Raw genomic sequence first — 23,307 nt, 5'->3', positions numbered from 1 at the left:
ATTTGTAATGATGAAAATTCAACGCACCTTTAGCAAATCAACAAGCTTTTGCTCTCGCTCTGTATTGTAGCCATGAGGCGTTTCCTCCGGTTGTTCCTCCCGTAATAGTAACCCCTGCAATGTGTCTACTTTGGACCTTGAATCCTCTAATTTTTCTGTTTGCCTGCAAAGAGATTCCAGAAGGACACCTTTTTCTTCGGTTAATCTTTCGTTATCAGATTGGAGCTCCGACAATTGAGCCTAAAAATAAAAACAAATCATTCTCGTTAGCAGGTTAAGGAAGTCTGGGTTTAATATAAAATTTCCTGAAAACTTAATTTCAATTCACAATTAAGTTAGACGAGTGCGTTTCGATAAAATAACCCAAGCTAATCTTTGCTTATAACATAGGATGTACAGCAGTTTTGAATGAGCACAGACCACTTATACACCGTTTAAAAAAACTTGAATGAAAACCTATGCTCAAGAATCTACAACCAGCAGGTAGCAGAGTATATTAAGACACGGTATTCGCGACATGTATTTACAAAACAATAACTAAACAAATAAGCGTTATTTAGATTAGGTTCCAGTATTGCACCCATTTATGAAATTGCTATTTGTTTTGTATTACACTATACCTGTAAGTCACTAAGTTCCTGGATTGTGGCTTGTAATTCTTCGTTTGTACTATAATGTGTTTCTTCCATTTGTAGGATTCTATCCTGTAAACAAGCGACAGATACTTCAGACATTGAACTGGAACTATGTTTGTCCCAATCAGGTGTTGAACATGTGTTTTCCGTGGCAACAGCTGGAGAGCCATCTTCTTGGGTGATAGCAATGGATGCTGGAGCTGAATTATGCAGTCTTGAAGCGTCCAATAAAATTTGCTGCTTTTCAGAATCTGATAATGGAGAATGTGTCACGTCTCTTAAACGTGCTCGGAGATTGGAGTTTTCTTCTGTCAGCCTATTTATCTCCGAACTATGCTGCTCCTGTAACAATAAATTTCAAGATACCATTAATATTGAATCATCAATTGCTTTGCTGATCATTTTTGAACAATATGGGTGGCATGAAAGATTAATACAAGAAAAAAATTAAATACCAAAGACAGCTATGGGATTTTAGGGTCCCATTGAATATAAATAATTGAATGATGTATCATTTGGGCACTGATCAATGCATCTGGGTCATTGAAAACATCTGAACATTTTATTTAGAATAAGTTATAGCATTAGTTACAAATAAAATTTTTTGTAATGGGATTGTTCAAGAATTTTGCTGCGATAAAAGTTCTCTTTCTAAATCATGGGAGGAACAAACAGTTAAAAAACTATAAAATGTCGCGTTACAAAGACCCAATTGGCAAACCCAAGACTTCAGATGAAATTCCTTGATCTTGACTTAAAAAATATAAGAAGGATCAAAGAAACTCCTCGACTATTTAGTATGCGTCGAGTGCTGAATAATGTTTGGTTGAAAAATATTTAATGTGTAAACTGCATGGAGCTAAAACCTGATAGAAAAAAAAAAATACGAATTAGTACACAAAGGTGAGGACAGAATGTAGCATTTCGTAAGCTGCGAATAACGAACCAGTCGGTATACCACAGAATAAACGCGTAATCAGTAAAGCCAACGAAAAGTTTTACCGCAAGAAAATGAGACACTTGCAACGTTAGTTTTGACTATACCTGTCATGAGTTTAAGGTTATGTATGTCTCTGAGCCGACAGGGTCGACCTTAAGTTAAAAGTTCGAATTTTTTCCCGTAAACTTTTAGATTATTTCATAAATCGATTCTACGTGAACACATACAGCAAATATTTTTTTAGGGCATAATAATCAAACTGTATCAGTACGAAATCTAAATTACACACGGATAACCCAATGAAAAGACTTCTGCTGGTATTTTTTAATTTTTAGCTTTGTAAATTTTCATTCATGTACACGATGGTTATTATCGATACACCGATGCTCAACCCTAAAGACAGACGAAGAACAATTTTTCATTTACCGTCAGTGGTGGAAAATAACGTTTTTTCATCTCGGAAGCCCACTCTTTTCTTCACTTGCATCGGTGATATTTATTTGGTAAACATTACAGCGCCACCTGGTCCTAACTTTTTTTTGTTCATATTTTCAAGTTGAGATGCCGTTAAGACGCGTGCGTCGAAATCTCCTCACGCAAAGCAGACGTGCTAACGTGCAAGCGGCAATTTTCGAAATAGTTTATTTATTCTTTCCTTCAATTTATTTTATTTTTCTAACGAAGGCAAAGTGAACCTCTTCAACCAACACGCCAATTGAAATGTTTAAGAGTTTGCATTACACGGTATTGTGCTATATCGTTCAATTTGTGGTTGCGGTTTTGGAAATTCCTGGAAATCCACCGACGTATGATCGTATGTTTAGAAGACGTTAGTTTACAAGTAACCAAGATCATTAATTATAAGTAAAAAGAAATATAAATAGAATCTCATTCGTTGGTCGAAAGTGGCCCGAGGTCATGCTGCAAGTAATTTCACATATTTATAACCCCGCGGCAAAGAAGAAAAAGCTCAAAATTAGGACGACTTGAAGATAAATTTGCACGAGGCTCGTCTCGGGAAAATGTATTCAAAAATCTCGCTCCGTTTGACTTCAAATATCTCAGAATCTCTCCGACTACTTACAAACGCTGTGCAATATTGATTAGTATAAAAAGCCATTAGTCGTGGCGTCATGGAACGATAAGGATAAATTAGTGATATCAATGTTAAAAGTAGAAATTGAATCGTTGGAATGAATTCAAACGTGGAAATTCTACTCATGGAAGTTATAGTGATTACAAAAAATATCATGAAGACAACTAGATCGGTTACTTCTTATCAGTTATATCATCTACGAAGAATCACGACGACATGGATCGAAATTAAAATTAATGCTAATACAAATCGAGTTGTAGAATTGGGTTTGAATATGACAATTACTCTCATAGTTAACGAAGTACGAAATACATGCAACTGAAAAAACTGGAACACTAATTGTGAAGATATTCGAGAGCAATCCGATTGTTCGATAAATTAATTTTTCAAACAATAACTATACCCACAATACGACAGTCGATGATGATTATTGTAATAATTTCACGTTCAGGCCAACATCCGAAGTAGTACGTGGCAATATACAGTAAACTATGCATTTGCAATTATTGTTAAACATGGAGGTTAATGAGCCAAGTATAAATGCGTTTTCATCAAAGGCTGAAAGATATAATAATTACACATAAATATCTGGAGTATAAAAAGGGTATAAAACTAGAAAATAAAATGTAGTATCAAAGCCAAGAGAAGTACCGCAGCTGTTCCCCTAGAGCGACAGACCGTTACTTGTTCTCAAGTCGCTTTAATCTCCCAATGAATGGCAGTGAATACTTTCAGTCTCGCCTCAATCGGGGTGAACTACCAACCAACTCACAAGATGCACGATCGGAATCTAAAGTAAAACTTTGTGGAACAACTTTCATATGGTATTTAATTAGTTCCAGCTTTAAACTTTACCGTAAAATAAATGCAATTTTATACCGGAGAGAACCCATTACGCAGATAATATAGTTTTACGAATCCATATATTAATGACCTGTCAAAGTTAATTCATGCGGATTAAAAGATCAACGGGGACAAGAATTTGACTCAATTTCTTTCGTTGCTATTATTATTGTTTTTTTCATCTCGACCGCAATTTTGATCAAGTTTCAGATCGAATCTGTTGGAAAATAAAAAAAATACTTAAAATACTAAAAATTTTACAACCGCCCAATTATTATCCGTGCGCGAAACGATACAGTTTGTCACCGTTGACGCGAACGCGTATACTCATAGCACTCGAAGCGTAAGGAATTCAATTTTATTTCGAGGTCGTAATGGTTCAAATCGTCTTCTCACCGAGGAACCGCGTCACATCGATGACTACGCTTATTTTAGCATTGTATAAATATATGTATACTTCTATATTTTACCACCATGATAATCAGTGCGTGACGTATCTATATAGCTATTTCCCATCGGTACAACATAAGATCACAATGTCGAACAAAAAAATTTTCCTTACACAGTGGAACGAAAAAAAGTCACCTAACTGTCACCGTCAATTTCTGAACAATAATATGTTTAATTATTAATACAACGATATTATCAAATTCGCGAGCGGAAGCGCGACTCATTGCGATATCATAATCGAACCGCAATGCAGGTATTCTTCGTTTCTTCGGTTATTATTATTCAGAAATATTCGATCATACACATGCTCGTTGCACATTAAAAGGGAGGAGATAAAAGAAAAGAAGAAAACTTTAGAATAATCTGTCGAAACATAAGCATCCGGTTAAAAGAGCGAAGATATAAATTACTTTGGATCGTGAGACTGGAATTTCCGTCGCGTTGACGCATCTTATCGTTTACTTCGTAGAAGGGTCGAATAAAAAGAGAAGTACAAAAAAATAAGAAATTTTTTTTCTTTTCTTTCTACTTCGTATTAATCTTACCCGGAGAGATGACGAGAACGCGTATATTGAGTACGACGAAAAAAATTTAGGACAAACTCAAGCAGCTTCCGCAGCCCGATTCTTACACATATCGCTCAAATAATGAATCTTGAGTCATTTTGTTCATTTTATTTAGTTTCATTTTTTTTTTAATGAACTTTGACTTCTCGAATCAAGTACAGCGAACTTAAGACGAAACTCTAGAAAAGTATTATACTCGACGTTGATATAGGTTCAGAATCTTGAAACGGATGAAACAAATGGAACCGCATTTCGTGTAGAAAAACGTACTACAATGAGCACATCGCGGAATAGAAATTTCGAGAAATGCTCGTACGCCCCGTAAGGAAGAAGAACGTGCGGAGGGAGTTATCCAGACCGTGTCGAGCGAGATCTGGGTAACCACCTGTTTCGGTTCTGATCATCTCGGATCTCAGCTGCTTCCCTCTATACTAATGATTTCTCACCCATTCTCCGCTAAAATGACCCGAAAATCGGTACACAGAATTATTTCAAAATGGAAAAAGATTCAGAGGGTAAGAAAAAGCCGCAACTAAATGCAGTTCCCTACAATTTCGTATTTAGTCGTAAAACGCCCTTCGGTGAGAATTGCAATGATTTTGAAAATAATATTCACATTACCAAAGAATTTAAACAATTACACCCCAATTTTGAATACCGCAAGATTACACAAATATTCAATCGATGGATGTGACGTCATGAAATTTCCCCACGACTATGTGCACGATATATGTATAAAAGAAATGTGGTATTCTCCTCCACGTCTCCACAGCCTCTAAGGAGGGTGCAGTGCAGCTTTTATGGGGAAAAAAAAAACTAGATAAAAAAAATATGGAACCATAAAATGTGGTCGTACATGAGATTCTAAGAATAGAAATTACAACCAAACCCGAATACTGGGAATACCAAGGACTATTATTTTACTACCGGATTAAGTGTTCATCTTGAAAAAAAAGCAAATACATATCCTTGAAAAAAAAAAAAAAAATATGATAATGCGTGTTCATCAAAAGATTACGGTTATACTCGTATAACTGAACGTGCAGTTCAGTCCAGAGGAATTTACATAAGCGTCGCAAAAAAGCTTCGGAGCAGAAGAGAAAAAAAAAAAAACATCATGTCGCAGGTATCGTGTAAAGTTTTGAAACCAGAAAAGAAAAAAGTACAAATAGAATATTGTCTCCCGATGCAGTTGTGATGGTAATTCAAGATTCCTCTGATATCATTACAAGTGTATTTTCTATGAATACATAGGACTAAGGAAATATAGGTATGTGTATACCTAAGTACGATAATATTATGTATCTCTCAAAGTATTAAAAATTCCAAATTTACAATCCATATTTCCCGTATACATATGTACAGTTATACGTATACATATTCCCGCTTTTGCAGTAAAACATGTAAGTCACGTACTTCCATATACTGTACGCTAAGAAGTGCACAAGCACGAATACAGCGTTACATAATTCTTGTGGATGTTTTTCACGAAGAACGTCGTCGCATATGTTGTATATTATTTCTAACTCCGTAAGTATAATACTTCTACTCGCTTGCAGGTTCACGTTGCAGTTTCTCGCTCTCAAAGATAGAAATTAAAAGGAAAAAAAATACAGAAAAAAACCTCAATGTACCGAACATTACAAGGCACGTAATTAATTTTTTATTTCATTCCTCCCTCGCCTGTACAATTCGCGTCGTATATCCGGACACCCACGATACAATATCACGAGATTTCAGATTCGCAAAACAGCGAAATTAAAAAAAAACAACATAAAGAGACATCTGGCAACGATTCAGGGTTGAATTATACATGCATTCTTACGAGTTTTAACGTACACAGGGATTATCCGTAAACCACTAATCAACGTCACTCTTGACGACGGTTTATCCGATTTCAAGTTATACGTATATTTTGTGATATCAGAGTTTGGAAAAGAGAAAAAAATTCTGCGAATCAAACGGTGACAACTGATTTGGTCCGGGATGATATGGATTTACGCTTCTAATCTAGTAGATCAGTTTAAGTATAGATTAATCCCGATTCTTTGAGGCGGAGAATTATTACAGTACCGTCGTCGTCGTAGCGTTACGTGGAAGTTGCGACGTCGTTGTACAATTTATTCATGTGTGATGTAAGATAGGAGCGGGTATATAACTTATAGTAGATTCATTTATACCTACTGCAGTATAAGATATTTTCCACGTATATTATGTCTACACTTGTAGCTGCGGTGTCCTGCGATCGCAGTATAAATCGCGCGGTTATGTTGTACAGATTTTACGAACACGAACGCGTATACGTAAAAATGTACAACAACTGACCACGTAATTTAATTAATTAATGCGACATACACATCGCATTCTTATCAAGCATTGCGAAGTACATTCCTGTACTATATAGTCGCGTATATAATATGACGGTAATGCAATACGCTTCTCGCTAGTCGTTTTAATGGATAATAAGTACGGGGTGCATATTTTTAGCGATGAATTATAAAATTAGAAATTTCTCATTCTTTGAATCGGGAGAAGATTCGTGAATAATTTTTGCAATTTCTCGATTTCATCTCACCGACATTTGATTCTGTTTGATATTTATTCAATCTGAAACTACCGCGAGTGAAGGGGATTTCGTACCTGTGGAATAAATACTATAGGTACACAATAACCCTGCAGCGAGCCCTGCAGCTGTAATGCAACCGATAAAAAGGGTCACGAAATGATCGATCGATCGTTGCCGTAAAGAATAAAAGTAAAGATAGAAACTAAAAGAATGGAATAGATAAATTTCAAGGAATGTGAGATGTTGGCCTGTATACAGCGACCAGAGTAGGTACACCACGCACGTGACTCGTTAGCTTGGGTCTGATACAATTGCGACTGTGTGAAATAAGAAACTATAACAATAACGAATAATATGATTCGTCATTCTTCAGTTTTCACGAAACGTTATCTTGCCACATTGCCTCTTGTTCTCACAGATATTACGGTCAGTAACAAGAAACTGTATTGCCCGTTATTTCTCTCTGTGAAACGTCGAGTTTCGATCCTTGAATTATTCTTTCTAAAATTTGAAACGTAACAAGTTTCGAGAAACCCTAACCGCACCTTTCCATGCAGTCCTTCGACTTCAGATCAACGTATTTCTCGATCGGCGTGATCGGGATTTCCGCCGAATTCCCAACATCCGGTTGAGGACCGAAAGCTAATCGTAGGTTCTGAGGGCGATAAAATTTTGAAATCTTTTCAAATAAAAAAAACAACAACAACAACTCACCTTGACCTCGTTAAGCTCCGAACGCAGTTGATGAAGCTGGTGTGCCGCGGCTGCAGCCTCTTGAAGGTTGGCTTCCAGAGTGGCCCGGTCCCTGTTGAGGGCCTCGACCTCTCTCTCCAGCTCCTGCATCCTCGCGGCCTTGTTTCCTCCTCCCCCCGATACGTGACCACCCTTGGTGGCCCTCGAGACGGCGGTCGGCTTCCCCTCCAAGGAGGAGGCACTCGAGGCTTGCCTCAAAGGGCCCTGGCCCTGGCCCCCTCCGCCGGCTCCAGGGTGACTTCCCTGGTGCGTCTGCTGACCTCTACGGAACAGCGATTTGAACTTCATCATGGTCACTTTTACTTCAACCAAGAGTCACCGGGAAACAGATGACGGCAATCGAGAGAGACTTCCGATCAATAATTTTTGTTCTTTGTTTTTTCGTTGTGTTTGGTATTATTCTTATTATTATTGTTATTGTTATTATTGTCGTTGTTGGTGTTATTGTCCTTCAACATTTCACCTGCTTCTTCTTCTTATGAATCGGGCGACAACGATGACGATGGGGAAAAAAAAATGAACGAATGGTTAATTTATTCGTTAAAAAAAGTCATTCATTACGATCGTCATTTTACATGTGTGTGTACGATGATATCTTGTGCTTTAAGTTCGATCGGATAGTCTTGAAAATATCCTCATATTCAAATTCCACAAATATGTATACGTATAAAGGCACACAATTTTAAAAAAACGCTGCACAATCGACCTTCCCACCGCAGTTGTTCACATTCTACAGTCAGTCGACACTTTGTTGTTTATTTATTATCTTGTATTGTTTTTATTTTTTATGGAAATTTATATTTCTCTCGTCAACTTTACACCCGGACTTTTGAACAAGTCTCTGTTTATTCCGCATGTACTGTAAATTGACAAAGACACAGCTTCCAGTTACACCTGTGTCCTCGTCAAAGATCGAACGTATTTTCCTCTCGCTAATTATTTTTTATCTTTTTTCTCTTTTTGTCGTCAAGAACGTAAAGTTTATACAAGAGTGAGGTATAGGCTGAACAACTTCTGCAAACCGCAAGATAACAGGGATCAACTCGCGAAAATAAAAAATTAGAAATTCTGTATTTCGAGAGATGAAATGTCTCGTGAAATGTACAATCGGATAAGTGAATTTTTATGAACAGATCGATGAACCATTAAAACCCTCCCCAGGCAGCTAATCATTACTCGCATCTCGGATTTCGGGTTGAAGTTCTTGTTGACCGCCATTTTGGAAAACTAAAAGTAATTGTCACACGAGCCTCAGAGGCCACAGATCTAATACCGACACGTGTTGGCGCAAAAATGAAGTTTTACATAACGCAATCTTTTGTGCCCGGAAACGCTCTATTCCCACGCAGATACAAAGATGTAATACAATTACGTTATAAATTATTAATGTCAGACAATCGCGGGACTTTTCGTCTCTTTTGGCCATTTATATGATAAGGAAAAAAACGTTAGACGAGTGCAAAAAGTGATAAAATTTTTTTTTGTTTTATCCACGGATGGACGTGAAATAAAAAAGAAATATTTGTACGTAAGGGGGGTCAATTGAAACGAAGCGATATTTTGGGAAAACAAATTTCAGATTCGAAGAAAATTTCTTTTGAAAAAACAGGATCATCAGGACGAAAATTTATTTGCAATGGAAACCGCGATGAACAGGTTTATAATTCTCACGCATTCCGAAGTTCGCGTAAATCGAACGCATCAACGGTTCAAAAAGTTACGAGGGTATAGTGTACCGGCTTCACAGGCCATAAGGAAAGATAATTACCGCTGATTCGTTGACGATAGTATCTGACAACGAGCCGAAGTTTACGACCGAAATCACAATACCGGTGCAGCAGCCTCCTTCGTTCGTTCGCTCAGGGCCAATTATTAAAGCTCGTGGGAAAATATAGAATTCGAAACATCAAACTTAACGATCAGTTATTCGCGGAGCGTAATAATAGGTGAGTATGAATTACAAAAAGAATGAGAATAAAATAAAAAAGGGGAACAATGCGCTACTACAATACGACCCCCTTCGGAACCGCTTTGTCGCGGTTCCAGTCTTTCTACATTATAATTACGAATGGAGGGGGAAAGGCCTACCGATCGGACTTTCTTAACATCTGCATCAAGGACCGACAGAAATCAGGTGGATATTAGCAACCGACCGTCAAATCGACGTACAAATACGACCCGCATTCCAAGGACAGGGAGAATACAAGTGTGAAATTACGGTGGATGGAACATGAAAAGTTTTATACGCGACGCGGATCTGTCCGGATTTTTGGACTTTCCAAACAATCGACATCCGCTGTCACAAATGCGAGTCCAAAGTTGACAAATGGGGAAAATCCACGTTTCCGTTTTTTATCCAAAAAAATTTCTACCATCGGCTCACAAGTTCGTTGGGGTGAGAAAAAATTTTGCATTGCGTCAGTCTGTCCCTGAATGATTATCGACGAGATGCAACTGGACGGCACAATATGACAGCAGAGTTGACAGTCGAAGAGAAATTTGACACCGAATAAAAAACAATTACATGGCAAAATTGATGGTAAATTTAAGATCTGAAAATTGTTCGTTATCCTCGCCTCGAGGAAATCCGATGCATACCTTATCTCGGCGATTCAATTTGTTTCCGATCGTGTACAAAACTGTTTTGAAAATAATTTTCAAACGGTTATCACCTCTAACCACAGTCCTAGATTTATGAAAGAAATTTCGGAAATTCCGTTGAAAACGTCGGAGGCGCAGCCTCACTCAAAAGGCTTACTACGAGGCACGAACCACCTGCACCTGTTGTTTCGGAATTCACTTCGAGTGGACAAATATTTCATTAGGCAATTTCGTATCGAGAGTATAACGACGATATCCGTTAATTAGTCTCACCGATCACGTCATTTTTTTCAATTATTTATAATCCTGACAGTTAGAGAAATATTTCACAAATTTTACATTCTTCACGAATCGCACCTCACATATCCCACGTGCTCAAATCGTCGAACCCGCGAACTTTGAGACTCAAAAAACTGAAATAATAACAAAATAAGGGAAACCGAAAACTCGAACGACGGAAGAACTCAATAATTTTGATCGTCGGTTCCGAAATACCGCAGGTATCGTACGTACGCGTCGACTCGCGTCTGAAGACGATACGAAAACAGAACGCACATCCGCTTCGGTATTGCATTCGAGACTGAGGTCTGTTGCTCGAAGCCGCCGTGCTTCGGAACCCCGGAGAGCCGTCGGAGAAGTTGAAGAACGGCGGCAGAAAGAGAGGGGGGGGCGAAGGGGAACGTGAAGTTTAAGAAGAGCTGCGAGGTGAGGGGGGAAGGGAAAGAGAAACATGGTGGGGATAGGAGTCAGATCTAAACTGCCCGAGGAGGCTGCGGAATTTGCAGACGTCGCTGACCAGTTTTTCTTACGTTTAACATATGGTTCGAGAACGAAGAGTGGTGTGTACGTTATAAAGTTGCGTCACGGTGTGCGTATAATTTTTTTTTTTTCATTTTAATCATTCCCATAGGTGGCTGCACGTATGCTATTTGTATCGTTGCATATTTAACGGGAGGGACGAACGACCGGCGAGATGTCCTTTAATTAATTTATGAATTTTTACGACGCTTCCGTTTCACTTGTCACGGTTTCATCGTTCGATCGTATACGCACAGATATAACGTGGGTGCGATACGCGGTGCCCTTATGAAATTAGATATCAACAAAAACTGATCTCTTTTTTTTTTCACTTTTTTTCATTTCGTTATATCTGATTACTTTCCAATTTTTCTTATGACTACGAATCTACATAAAATTTGGAAAAAATAATCCTGTACCTTTAAATTTTGTTTTTTTCAGATTTCGACGTCTGATGAGTATGAGGAAAAAAATGGTAGAAAAAAAAAGGATCGAATGGGAAATTATCGCAGCGGTCACCGTGCACTCTGAGATGAACAGAAAATTTTGAAAACTGGTTGAAAACTGGTTATCTTGAGAGAATTGACGAGCTTATAGGTGTATAATGTGATATCGTGAACGGGCTAATTAGTAAAGATAAAGAGAGCGCAAGCCTTTGAAAAATTAGGAAACGTCAGAACTAACGTTACCACGTCATAAAATGACGATACCGCAAATAGCTATTATCTGAATTTATATGCGCGTATATCGTATCTTTGTGAATTAGAAGAATCCATTTCGTGAAGATACACTGTGTACGTAATTACGTATCATTATTACGTCAAATTTTCAGCGCTCACGCGTGTATCTAATTCCTTTTCTTTAGAATTTCGTTATCATTCATACGAACTCAACGAATCAACAGAATTTTTCAAAAAGTGCTCTCAATTATAATTTTCATTTATAATTTTCATTGGGACCTGTGAGCCGAAGATGATGTTTGTTCATTTTCATTTCCAGTTAGATCAACCCGTTCAAATACGGCGGACTCTATTTTGTTTTAATCTTCGATGATCTTCGTTTAGCTATAGATCAATAAAGCGTCGATTTATCGATGCTGCAGACTCTGTATAGCTAATTGAAATCTATGGTAGTAGATCCTCCGATTCGAAGGATGATTAGACCGTTAAGATCTTTCGAAATATCTTCGATCTTTTTGTTCGTTTATTTTGTTTCTTCAGAGTCAAAGTCTTATTCGTGGCGGCGCTGACGCGGGCTGCCCGCTCATACGAAGGATCAAATTTGTCCACCGATTCTCACCATTCCAACATACCGAACGTCGCGTTCTTTTTCTTTTTCTCATTTCATTCGGAACTGAGGAAAAACTTTTACCTACGCACATCGTCGGAGTTCATCAGATCAATTATAATCAATTAAATTCCAGGTCAACTTATTTGAGCAGGTCCTGAAATACCTTCGACCGCCATTTCAATAGGACGGTAAAATTGACCTGGAATGTTCCATTCATAAAGTTGTGTACATTGGTTCATGATGTTCGCTTAATTGAAGATAATTTCCGTCGGTGTGACCACGTGAATAGTTCTGTTTTGAAATGTATACGGTTCTTTTTCAGTTCCTGCCGAAGTATAGGATCAGGCATGATCCTGCAGCGAAAACAGAAATGAGGTATAACAGAAAAAAAACAAAAAACATTTCCTCACAAAAGCGGGTGGCGTAGAATAGATCAGTCGGAGAAAAAAGTAGAAGAAGAAACGGAGAGAGAGAGAGAAAAAAGAGAAAAGAAAAAAGAACGAAGGCAGCGTTTGAACCTCGAGGCCCTCTAAAAACTCTCAAAGTGGAACGTGTGTACATACATATATGTATACGTACACCTATACAGGTAGACGTGTACCGGTGTACGGGTATACATATCTTTTGCAACAATGGAAGTTGTTACTTGTTACGTGTCCCGTTCTTCGGGTCGGTTCCTCGAGTACGATAAGCGTGTAACGTGTCGAGATAATCCGATAGAACTTTTCGCTGACCGGCGCGCTTTTACGGGTCGTTTTCGAAACGACGATCAAAAGTATCCCGCAGGAGACGGCCCTGGTGTGGTTAGGTGCGGGTCAAGTTTCGAGGGTCTTCCCGGCTACAAACGTCACAAAGCGCGTAACACACGTGGAAGACATGTGGGGGCAGACGGAGAATAGGAGGAAGAAAAATCACGCGGTGAAGGAAAAACGAGATAAATAAAACGTCAAGGTCACCCGGAGTTCCCGTAGATAAAAAAATTTAGAAATTATACTTTCTAGTTATTATATGATAATTGATTATGGATGTTGGAACGGTCGTCGTATATACCTATACACGTATAATGTCGTTTTCGACGACGAATGCGGTCTCTTCACCGTATGTATAGTTTTAAGAATTCAGATTCATATCTCCGAACACGAGGGGCACACAGGAATGCCGCTAAGGACTTTAATAACTACCGCCTACGAAGGATTTATTGCTCGGTTAACTAAACACGATTTAAAATACACCGGTAGATTGATTTTAAAATCACGAATTATTTATCGTCCAATCGACGAGGAGCTCGTTACACATTTGAACTCAATTAGACCTAGACCAGATCCGTCTCACAAGAGCCGACGCATAACGCAAACCGTACGAACCTTTTTCTACTTTTACGCGCTCCGCGACATAATTTAACCGAGAAATAATGAGAAGAGAATCAGATTCGATTCGCGGTAGCACCCCAGGGCTGAGAATTCAAAATAGGAAAATCTTTGCCCGTCGTGATGTTCTCCGTAAGCGTGCGTACTCGTAAAGTCTTTACTCCTATGAGGCATGAGCCGAGAGGCTCTCTCACTCCGGTCGCCAACAAAGTGTAGGGAAATATTCGACCGATAATAATCCCGATCGAGTAACTTGTCCGCGATGTTATGTCGATTTTCTCTCGTTTGTTCAAATTTTTCTCATCGTACAGAAATCTGCGACTCCGCGGTGACGTTGGGAACCCCGACGAGGACGTTAAGCGCCCAGTGCGGTCGGGGGACGGTCGCGATTATTTGTTCGAACTCGCGCGCTTCTCGAGTCCATCGCTGACGTGCGCAAGGAACGGGGATCGGGAAGGCCCGAGAAATTATTACCTGCCGCAGCCCATTGTCCCATAGACCCCACATCGAACGCATACATCATTCCACAGTCGTCCTGTGGAGGCATATTTTCTAGGACTTGTTCCAGCCATGCGATATGGTATACATACCTGTAACCCATAGGTGTACCGACCAATCGAATAAAAGTAAAATAAGCTTTGAGAATATCGCCGAAGAAAAAGAGTTAAGCCGGCGAGTACCTTCGAAGCTCGCTGCGAAAATTTTAATCCGATTCCCGGGTTTCGCATCCGATCCGATTTGGGACGACAAATTGCGATGGAAGGCCTCGTGAAATTCAACTTTAACCGTGAAGTTAGTTAAAAAACGTTTTAAACGACTTTTTGTAGAGGATGAATTTTTTGTTCTTTCATTTTGTCGTCGTCTATCATCGATCGACGGATCGAATACTCGGTGATCGGCGAACCTATACGGCGACAAGATTATTATTTTTTTTTCTATCCTCATTATGTTGGCTAGTGACGTATTCCTAATTGTAAGTGAGATTCAGCGAACGTGATGTTACGTACCGGTATTATCATATACGCATCTTGCGTACGCCGCAAGCTTTTAACTCGAAGGTGTCGATATTATTATTTTCGCTTAGGAACATCTGCACACGAGATATCGCATACAAATTCCACGCAGTCGCGCGTTGGCTCGGTAATATACACATGTGGGATTTTGCAACGGTGTTCGTTATTATTGCGAAGTGCAGGGGGGATACGGGGGTCGTTAGGCTTTGCTTAGAAACGACAACGAGATGAATTTCAATATCTGATTCCACGAAGCTGCGAATGGGAGAACGAAAGTTTATAGGCTACGACCGACGATATGTGAAACGGATCTAGAGAGGTATCTCGATATTTTCGCTTTGAAAAGCGGGAATAATCCAATACAATCGGCCATTTCGTACTTTTTGAACGAAGTACATACATAAAATGAGGTAAAAACCGATAGAGAGCCATACGGCGAAGCGTGGATTTCTTATATAGGTCGAATGGAAAATGATCTCGCTATGCAACAACTGCGGCTTGCAGTGACTCGTGATCCAAGAGACTGCGAAAACTGGACGTAGCTGGACTTTCGTAACATTATAGCAATCGCCCTCTCAATGCTGCGCGGTACAACAACATCGCGGTGTTTATACCGTACAAAATGTCATCAACCGACTTCGCCGGACGCGATCGCAACGTGAATCGATCCAAAGATTTCTTGGAGCCAAATATTCAACCCGTCCCCGATATTTTCGTCGCTGAAAATTAGGATCGATTTTTGTCTACCCAGTAGATTCGTCGTTTATTTTTTTATACGGCCTCGTATACGGCGCGGAAAAATTCGCCGCAATTGCAGGCGGCGATGTTAAAATAAATCTTTCTCATGTTACGCAGCGCACGATGACGAACGCGGCCGTTGCATTCCTCTACATACATAGTGTCCGCGCCCGCACTGCAGTTTAGCTTCCAGAATTATACCATGCACCCCTGCGGATGCATTGTACGGTACATACGCGCACACGCGTCCCTATTCACTTATAACACACGTCGAATTATATAACAAATGTAAAGGCATGAAATATCTATGCACCTTCGACCTACGTATATATTTGAACATACGATGATGTATAGTATAAGTTTTGCACGCATAGGTTTATATTATATGTAACGAACACGATACACTTCCGGTACATCTATGTAATACACATAGCCATAGTCGAGTGGCCCGCACGACGCGTTGCGAATGCTATTGTACATTTTTACCTACGTGCTCGTTACGGTGCATATTTTTAGCGCGATTCATTTCCGAGACGGGAAACGCTTCGAACTGGAGTGACGAAAATTATTCGATTTGCTTTATGGCGGTTGGCGCAAAAAATTTGTAATAATTTGAAAAAGATACAACGGATGTGTAATGAAAAATCCGAGCATCGGACGCACGAGTTTTATCTCATTGTCAGCGAGCATTTATACGGATAATATATTCACGCGAGTATGTAACGTTGAATTTTAATTCACCTGATCTGTGCAGTTAGGAATTACGTACGCGATACTCGATGCAGGACCAGGTCCCCGTTCCTTCGGGTGTTTTATTTATGGGGACGTACAGAGATACGGGTTTATTATATGAGCGAGGCATCGAAGGATTAGAATCCGACGAAAGGAGGAATAAAAAGAACGAACAAATGGAATAATAAAGAAAAAAGTCACTCACATCTTACATGCAGCTGCGTTATCCGTAATGTATGTCTACCTGTGTATATATATATATATATATACCTCAGATTTACATTAATTAATATTTCATTGGAATTCGAGAGATAACAAATATCACGGAAAATTATACGTACACGTAAACATGATCGCTTATTGGACATTCTTACGACCGCGACGCGACGTTCCGATGATAAAATATTCAGACACACGGCTCAGAAGTATCGAACGTATTTTTTTTTTTCTCACTTTTTTATTATCTAGCAGAGATTTTGGAAACGTTCGCTACGGACCAACGGTCACGAAACTCTGAAAAATAAAAAAAATCAATTCAATCAACTACTGATCCGGATGAAAGTATTGAAAAAGATTCCGAAATTTGACGATACGATTTTTCGCCGAAATATTTGAAAATTATCATTTCTCTGAAGCGTAAAGAAATTTTCACTTGGTTTTCGAAAATTGAGAAATTCGAAGCGCGTTATTCGTTACCCTGTATAAAAATCGCGTTCGTTACCGCAATAAAGAATAAGTAAAAAAGTGACACACGTCAGCGTCACAGGTATATCATCGTTATACCCGATATATTTTGTTCAGTGTGTAAATTTTCGAGTACCTAGTCAGCAGTTTCGTAAGTTTGAAACGAACGCAAGTTTCGTCGTCTAGATTCGACCGAGTTATGCGACGAATCGGATCTCGGTAATGAAATAAAAGAAATCAAATATAATTAAAAAGAAGTGAATTTATGTGGTAATTATTTTACTCTAGTTAAACAACATATAACTTTTGTAATTAGATACGCCTATTCGTACAGATAACCGGTCGTTCCGTCGAACGTTCGTTGGTATTTCGGCTCTATGAGATAACGATTCTAAATTATACGGAAATTTCTTAGAAACCTTAAAGTTCTTATCTAACGAAGGAAATTTTATTCTCGCCGAATATAAATTTTGGGCTCACCTACAGATAACGGGGTAAAATTGTACGTCGTTGATACGCGTCGTCAAAATATGGTATACGAGGTTTGAAATTTTATACCACGACATCGACGGTAACGTTTTGAATAATTTTTTAATCGATTAGATTCGCGATTACACCAATGATATACATATATAAGTTCAATTTTCTGAAATTTCAAGGGCTGGATCACATCGACGTTCCGATACGATGACTCGGTGATAATCGGGACTTTTCGCAGGAAAAAATTTCAGGATCGGAGCAATCTCGATCTCAAACAGGTGCTTATAAGTGTAGACGAGATTTTCATTCATCTTGTAAAGAGACCGGTGAACCGATTTCTAATCTAATCGTTTCTGAGATGAAATCTTGGGAACTAAACTGATCGAAGGTAAGAAAATGGTATACGAAACAAATTTCACCTCAGACGCAAGAAGAAGGAAGAGTTCTCCGTACATATAATACTTCGGTGGCGGAACGTGGAATTTTAAATCAGAATTTTTTCATCGATATTTCTTTATTTCACACATTTCAAATGCACTTCTATTATATCTCAATTCGATTTAAACCCCATCCGGCCGAGTCGGGATCTAATTGTAAGTAAGGCGTTATTAAACATACGAGGGAAAAGAGGCCAGACGTCTGTCTCGACGACTGTCTCAAGACTACAAGATTACGGGCGTCATCAATTGACTTTCCGTACGTCAAGCAGGAGTAGTAGACGACGACGCGGTTGACGCGGGTCAGACACGTATACGGAGACGCTGCAGGACACATTATTGTGAAATAAGTACATACATATACATATGTATGATACAACGTGCGGTGAAACGAGTCAGCGACTGATGACGTCAAAAATATCATCAGATGCACATCATAAAACGAGTTACGTACGCTCTTGTGCACATGTCTAACGTGCGCCACGTTCGTCGGTCGTCAAGGATTGTTCACATCGACGCTATCAATTATGCGAGCTGCACGGATATAAAAGGCGACACCAGCTACCAAAGGAGACGAGAAATAACGACAATGGCCGTTTCGACGTCTGAATTGGCGCAAATATATTATACAAATGAGTACAAATTAGGGCTCTCGGTTGTTTCAATCGTCCTCGGTGTATATTGTAAGTACGTATAAATTGGACGCGCAGCGGAACGAAATGGAAATTAGAATGTGAAAAAATATTTTCAAATCAGCGCGTTCGAGGCGCTAGATTTTCGCAGAAATATAGACGTACTTTGCATATCTCGTTATTTTTGGACTCGGCAGACGACGGGAAGGACATCTGACCGATTGACTGACCGAAGAGTATGGTACGCGTACAGTATATACGAACGCGAGAAAACCGGTTAGATTCTTCTGCGAGAAGAAAAAAAAAAAAATTCAAACCGATAATCGCTGAAAAAGTATCGTAATTATTCCGCAGGTGGATATCAAACGTTGGTTAGTCGGACTAATGATTGGAAAAAATCTGAAAATTTACGATCGTAATTCCGAGCGAACGTTGTTTAACGGTTTTACAATTCCATAAAATTTTTTGCATGACATATAGGTATATCATATTCTCGCGTTACGTATCGGCTCCTCACGAGAACAAACTGCAGCAGCGAGTGACATAGGAGCCGTTAATGAAACGGGACACCGAAATCCATTAGCCGAACCAGATCTTACGTCATTTTATAGTTCAGAAGACTCCGAAGGACTGAAAACACGGCAGTTAACTCGTACACCTATGCGTGTAATTGCTATAAAGTTTTTTCGTCTGTTTTTTTTTTTTAATAATATCTCTTTCAACGCTTCGTTTCCGAGACACCGAGCGTGTATACCGTTTTGCGGTGAAGATCCGAGAATCTCTCATGTATATACATACATATGTATATACCCACGACCCGAATTGTACTTTGTTGGTAAGAATTTTTCCCTAGACCAGAACCGAGGGCAGAAAAAAACTCGAACTCGTTACAGAAGTAACGCCGCAGCTCCAGCGACGACGAGTTACAAGTCGCGACTTTTGTAACCGTAGGACGAGTTTTATACGGTCTCATTATGTCGGCGTCAGCGAGCGAGCGAGGCCGCTGACCGAACTTCTGCCTCACACACTGGCCTCACACCGAGAGACACATGTGAACTGTTCTCTTCGAGCGCCTCATAGAGACAGAGACGCGCTTCGCTTGCGGAATATGGTATTGTACGTACCGCGCGTCGTTACAAATGGGGAGGCAACGATTGCGAGCCGCCTCGGTGTTCGGGATAACGCGATAACGGAGGAAAAGAATAAGCGGAAAAGAATACCGTACGGTGGACACGTGGGGACTCGTGCGCGTTGAGAGGTACGAAGACGAGAAGCACCTCTCTCGAGGTGCCCTGTATCCCGTACGCGCTATAGTACGTACACAAGTGTAGCGCGCAATTAAGTACGTACGTACCTATGTCTACAAGAGAACGAGCTGAAGGGCAAACAAGCGAGCATCGACCGTTGGCCACCGTTAGGTATCCGACAATCATAACAATCATCGTCATCATCATCGACAACGCTACGGACCGAGTTTTGAACCAGTAAAAATTACACGCTTACCGGTTACGCGCTACTCCCTTCTACGAAGTCTTTGCGAGGAAGCGCGTTAGTTTTTACGTCGCTTGCAGAAAAGTACGTTGAATGATAAACGTTGCTTTTCTCGTTGTCGGAATTTTTGAGAATTTTCCGGACTTGACGAGAGATCGCTAGTTCTTCGAAAGACGCGCGAAGACGCGAGAGGAGCGCGACGATATCGCGAATAACCGCGAAAAATTTCGATTCGTCCGACGAAATTATGACGACGACTTTCGTGACCCGTACGATTATCGACACTACGATAAATAACAAACGCAGTAAATGCGGCAACGAACGAGTCGACGTGAAATCGGTATTAACAAACGAAGCGTACGGCAACGGAGAGAAAATACGGCGCACAATATACGGCGAAAAGAATTACAGAGCGGAATAGAACAATGCGAAACCGCAGTATAAATAACAACAATAACCGTTAATAATGTACATGCAATTGTTGGCTTTTTTTTTCACAAAAAAACAACAAAAAAAAAACATACAAATGAAAAAAGGTGAATTATCTGGCGGAACGCGGTCAAAAGATCGACGCGCGGTATACTGCGCCTGCAATGCACGTTCGTAAAACGATTCTCCGTTACGCTGCAATTCCCCTGAAATAAATGAAATAGAAAAATGAAAAAGCTAATCTCGTTTTCCAGAAACGCTCTCAATTTATTCCTCTGATCAACGTGAAACGAAAAAATATTTTACCCTAAATTTATTAAGCGTTATTTCTGGACAAAATATCCCTATATACTACTCAATTGTTATTATAAATAATAATTTAGAATTCGCTTTGTTGAGTTTGAAAATTTGAAAAGATCCAAAATTTTGCAAAAATACTCCGTCGCGGTACGCAAAGTGCATTTGGATCCTGGGAGAATAAGGCAACGATCATGGACGTCCAGATGTGGATGGCGCACGTATACGAACGTACATACGTATAATGTAGACGACGAACGTAGTTTTGCGATCGATTGCTATCGACTAAAATGTTCGACTGACATTTATAGATTACTACGTGTAATATACCTTTATACCCGTAGCCGTGTGCCGAGATGAGCGTCACACGTTCACGTGGCTATTCGGTTACCGCCATAAAAAGCAGCGATCGTTATTCATTGCACGGGGTACGGTGCAGGTACCGTATCGCAACTATCATCATCTACACGCGTACAGATAAGAAGAAACCGGCGTGCATCGCGTGCGGAACGATTTTCTCAGCTGCGTCGGAGCGAGCGATGGGCTGTACTACAGCGATTCAGGGAATTACGTGACTCCGGCGATTCCCTTACCTTTTTACACTGAAAATTATAAGATTCTAATAGTTCGACGTATCCTACGAGCCGTATTAAAATTATCGGTTATTCGGCGCACGAGAGAAATAAAAGGCAAAAATGCAACTTCGAAAGCACTTATTATCCGCGAGGATTAAAAGTCGTCATCGAATCGTTCTACCGTCGACGATGGAGATTCTCCGATTAAAAGCTGGTTCGCTCTTCGTGTTCGGATGTTTCGAGAAACTTGAAATAATCGTTCGCGTACGCGAGGTACGAAATAGGGACGACCTTGGCTTTCGCAATCCCATAGAAAAAAATCCGAACGCCTCTTCCTTTCATTATATCTTCCCACGTGATCCGGCCATGACGATCCATCCGCCCCATAAGAAACAGCGAGGCGCTTCGCCCGAACTATCGTAAAAATGTGGACAGCCAATTTCTGTGTACAGACGTACAAAGTTGGCTCCTCGCATATCCGTGCGTGCGTGCGTTTCGTTTGACAATGAGAAATCGAGACTACAGCTCGTATCTCTTTTAGTCGAGGTGAAAATAAAATAAAACAAAAACGAAAAGAAACAAAGAGGAGATTGGTAATATTTCTATTTCGTTTCATCGATGTATACGCGATACGGACGCACCTATATTTTTGCACGTGCACGCCGGTGTGTGCAGATATAGATAATACCTGTATCTCTCGTTCATCCGCGTCATGCGCTCCGATAAATATCGAATGACATAATAAATTTCAATGAAACCATAACATGCCCTCTACTCTTGGTCTGGCATTGTATGCATGTACGTAACTCGCGTCGGGACAATAGATATTTTACAATTTCGAACGTGAAATATTTTCAGCACCTAATTACCAACCCCAATCGTAACGCTGATAATTATTTGTCATCGTTTGATTTTCATTTTTTGACGTTATACGGCTGTACTGAAAATTCATCCAGGAATCGAGGTATTTTCTTTTTGAGAAGGGGGAGAAAAAAACGGTTTTCTCCTTCAAGCCTTGTGCCCGTCAAAATTGAAATATGTATTTCGAAATTTTCAAGAAATTCGGAATTCATTTTTGACACGAGGTATTACTTGAGATACTACCGAGGATATTACGTATACGTCTTATCGACGGTGTGTACAGTTTACATCGACGTGAGTGAAATGTGGGTCAGACAGGCCCCCGTTCGGTAAGTTTCAGTAGGTCGTCTGCCGCGAAACGTCCGGCTTTGGAATCGAGTTTATAAAAATGTTTCCCGCTCTCTTTTATGGTGCGAATGTTTTTCTGTCGTTCGTTCAATTTCATCGTCATTTCATGCGCGGATCGAAAAATGGAGCAAAAATACACGCACCAAATCGGGATTGAATCGGAAATATAACAACGATAATAACAGCAACAGGCGTTCATTGCACAGCTGGATTCATCGGAATATATTGAGCATCATTTTTAATTATAATAAATGCTAATTGGCGACTTTCGCGGACCATATTATACGGGGCTGAACGATCGATGCGCGCGAATAATTGTAAATTAAGCAAAAATAAAATTATCCGGAAGTCCGTGAGTGGCGACGAAAGAAAATTCGCGTCGATATTGTTCATCGGGGTATTCAAATATTCCCGCGTCCGTACATCGATCGCCGAAACGATTATGTATTATTATTTCGCAAGTCATGCACCTCATTATCGCTGCTGTATACGTATATATACAACGTAGAGTTTGCGTGTATATCGCATGTTGCGATTTAATATATTACGGATCGATTAACGATAATTGAGATCAATGAACTGCAGTCATCTCAATTATCTAAATTATCTCGTATTATGTCTCCCCATCTCGTTGATCCGACTCAATTGTCATCTAGACAATGACCCGACCTGCGAGATCCTCCAC

General features: G+C 39.8%; 1 protein-coding gene across 17 annotated transcripts in view; it reads right to left on the bottom strand.

Annotated features, from left to right (window-relative positions):
• Positions 1–23,307, bottom strand: part of LOC105692063 (cytospin-A) — a 71,570-nt gene that overhangs the window by 9,914 nt on the left and 38,349 nt on the right. For 12 of the 17 annotated variants that reach the window (XR_007276765.1, XR_007276766.1, XM_020855912.2 and 9 more), the window contains 3 exons: positions 7,811–8,111; positions 621–977; positions 28–240 (listed from right to left, as the gene is read on the bottom strand). Coding sequence is in view for 15 of the 17 variants with exons in the window: in XM_020855912.2 (XP_020711571.2) it covers positions 28–240; positions 621–977; positions 7,811–8,111 (871 nt within the window). In the remaining 2 variants the exon portion in view is untranslated. Of the gene's footprint in view, positions 1–27; positions 241–620; positions 978–2,001; positions 2,138–7,810; positions 8,864–10,447; positions 11,043–23,307 lie in introns of those variants that run through there. The other 5 variants (XM_048649248.1, XM_020855914.2, XM_048649247.1 and 2 more) reach the window with 5 other exon arrangements.

The sequence above is a fragment of the Athalia rosae genome, chromosome 2 (assembly GCF_917208135.1).
Source record: "Athalia rosae chromosome 2, iyAthRosa1.1, whole genome shotgun sequence".
NCBI lineage: Eukaryota > Metazoa > Arthropoda > Insecta > Hymenoptera > Athaliidae > Athalia > Athalia rosae.
Note: the sequence above shows the minus strand (reverse complement) of the source record. Positions and strands in the feature narration are given on the sequence as shown.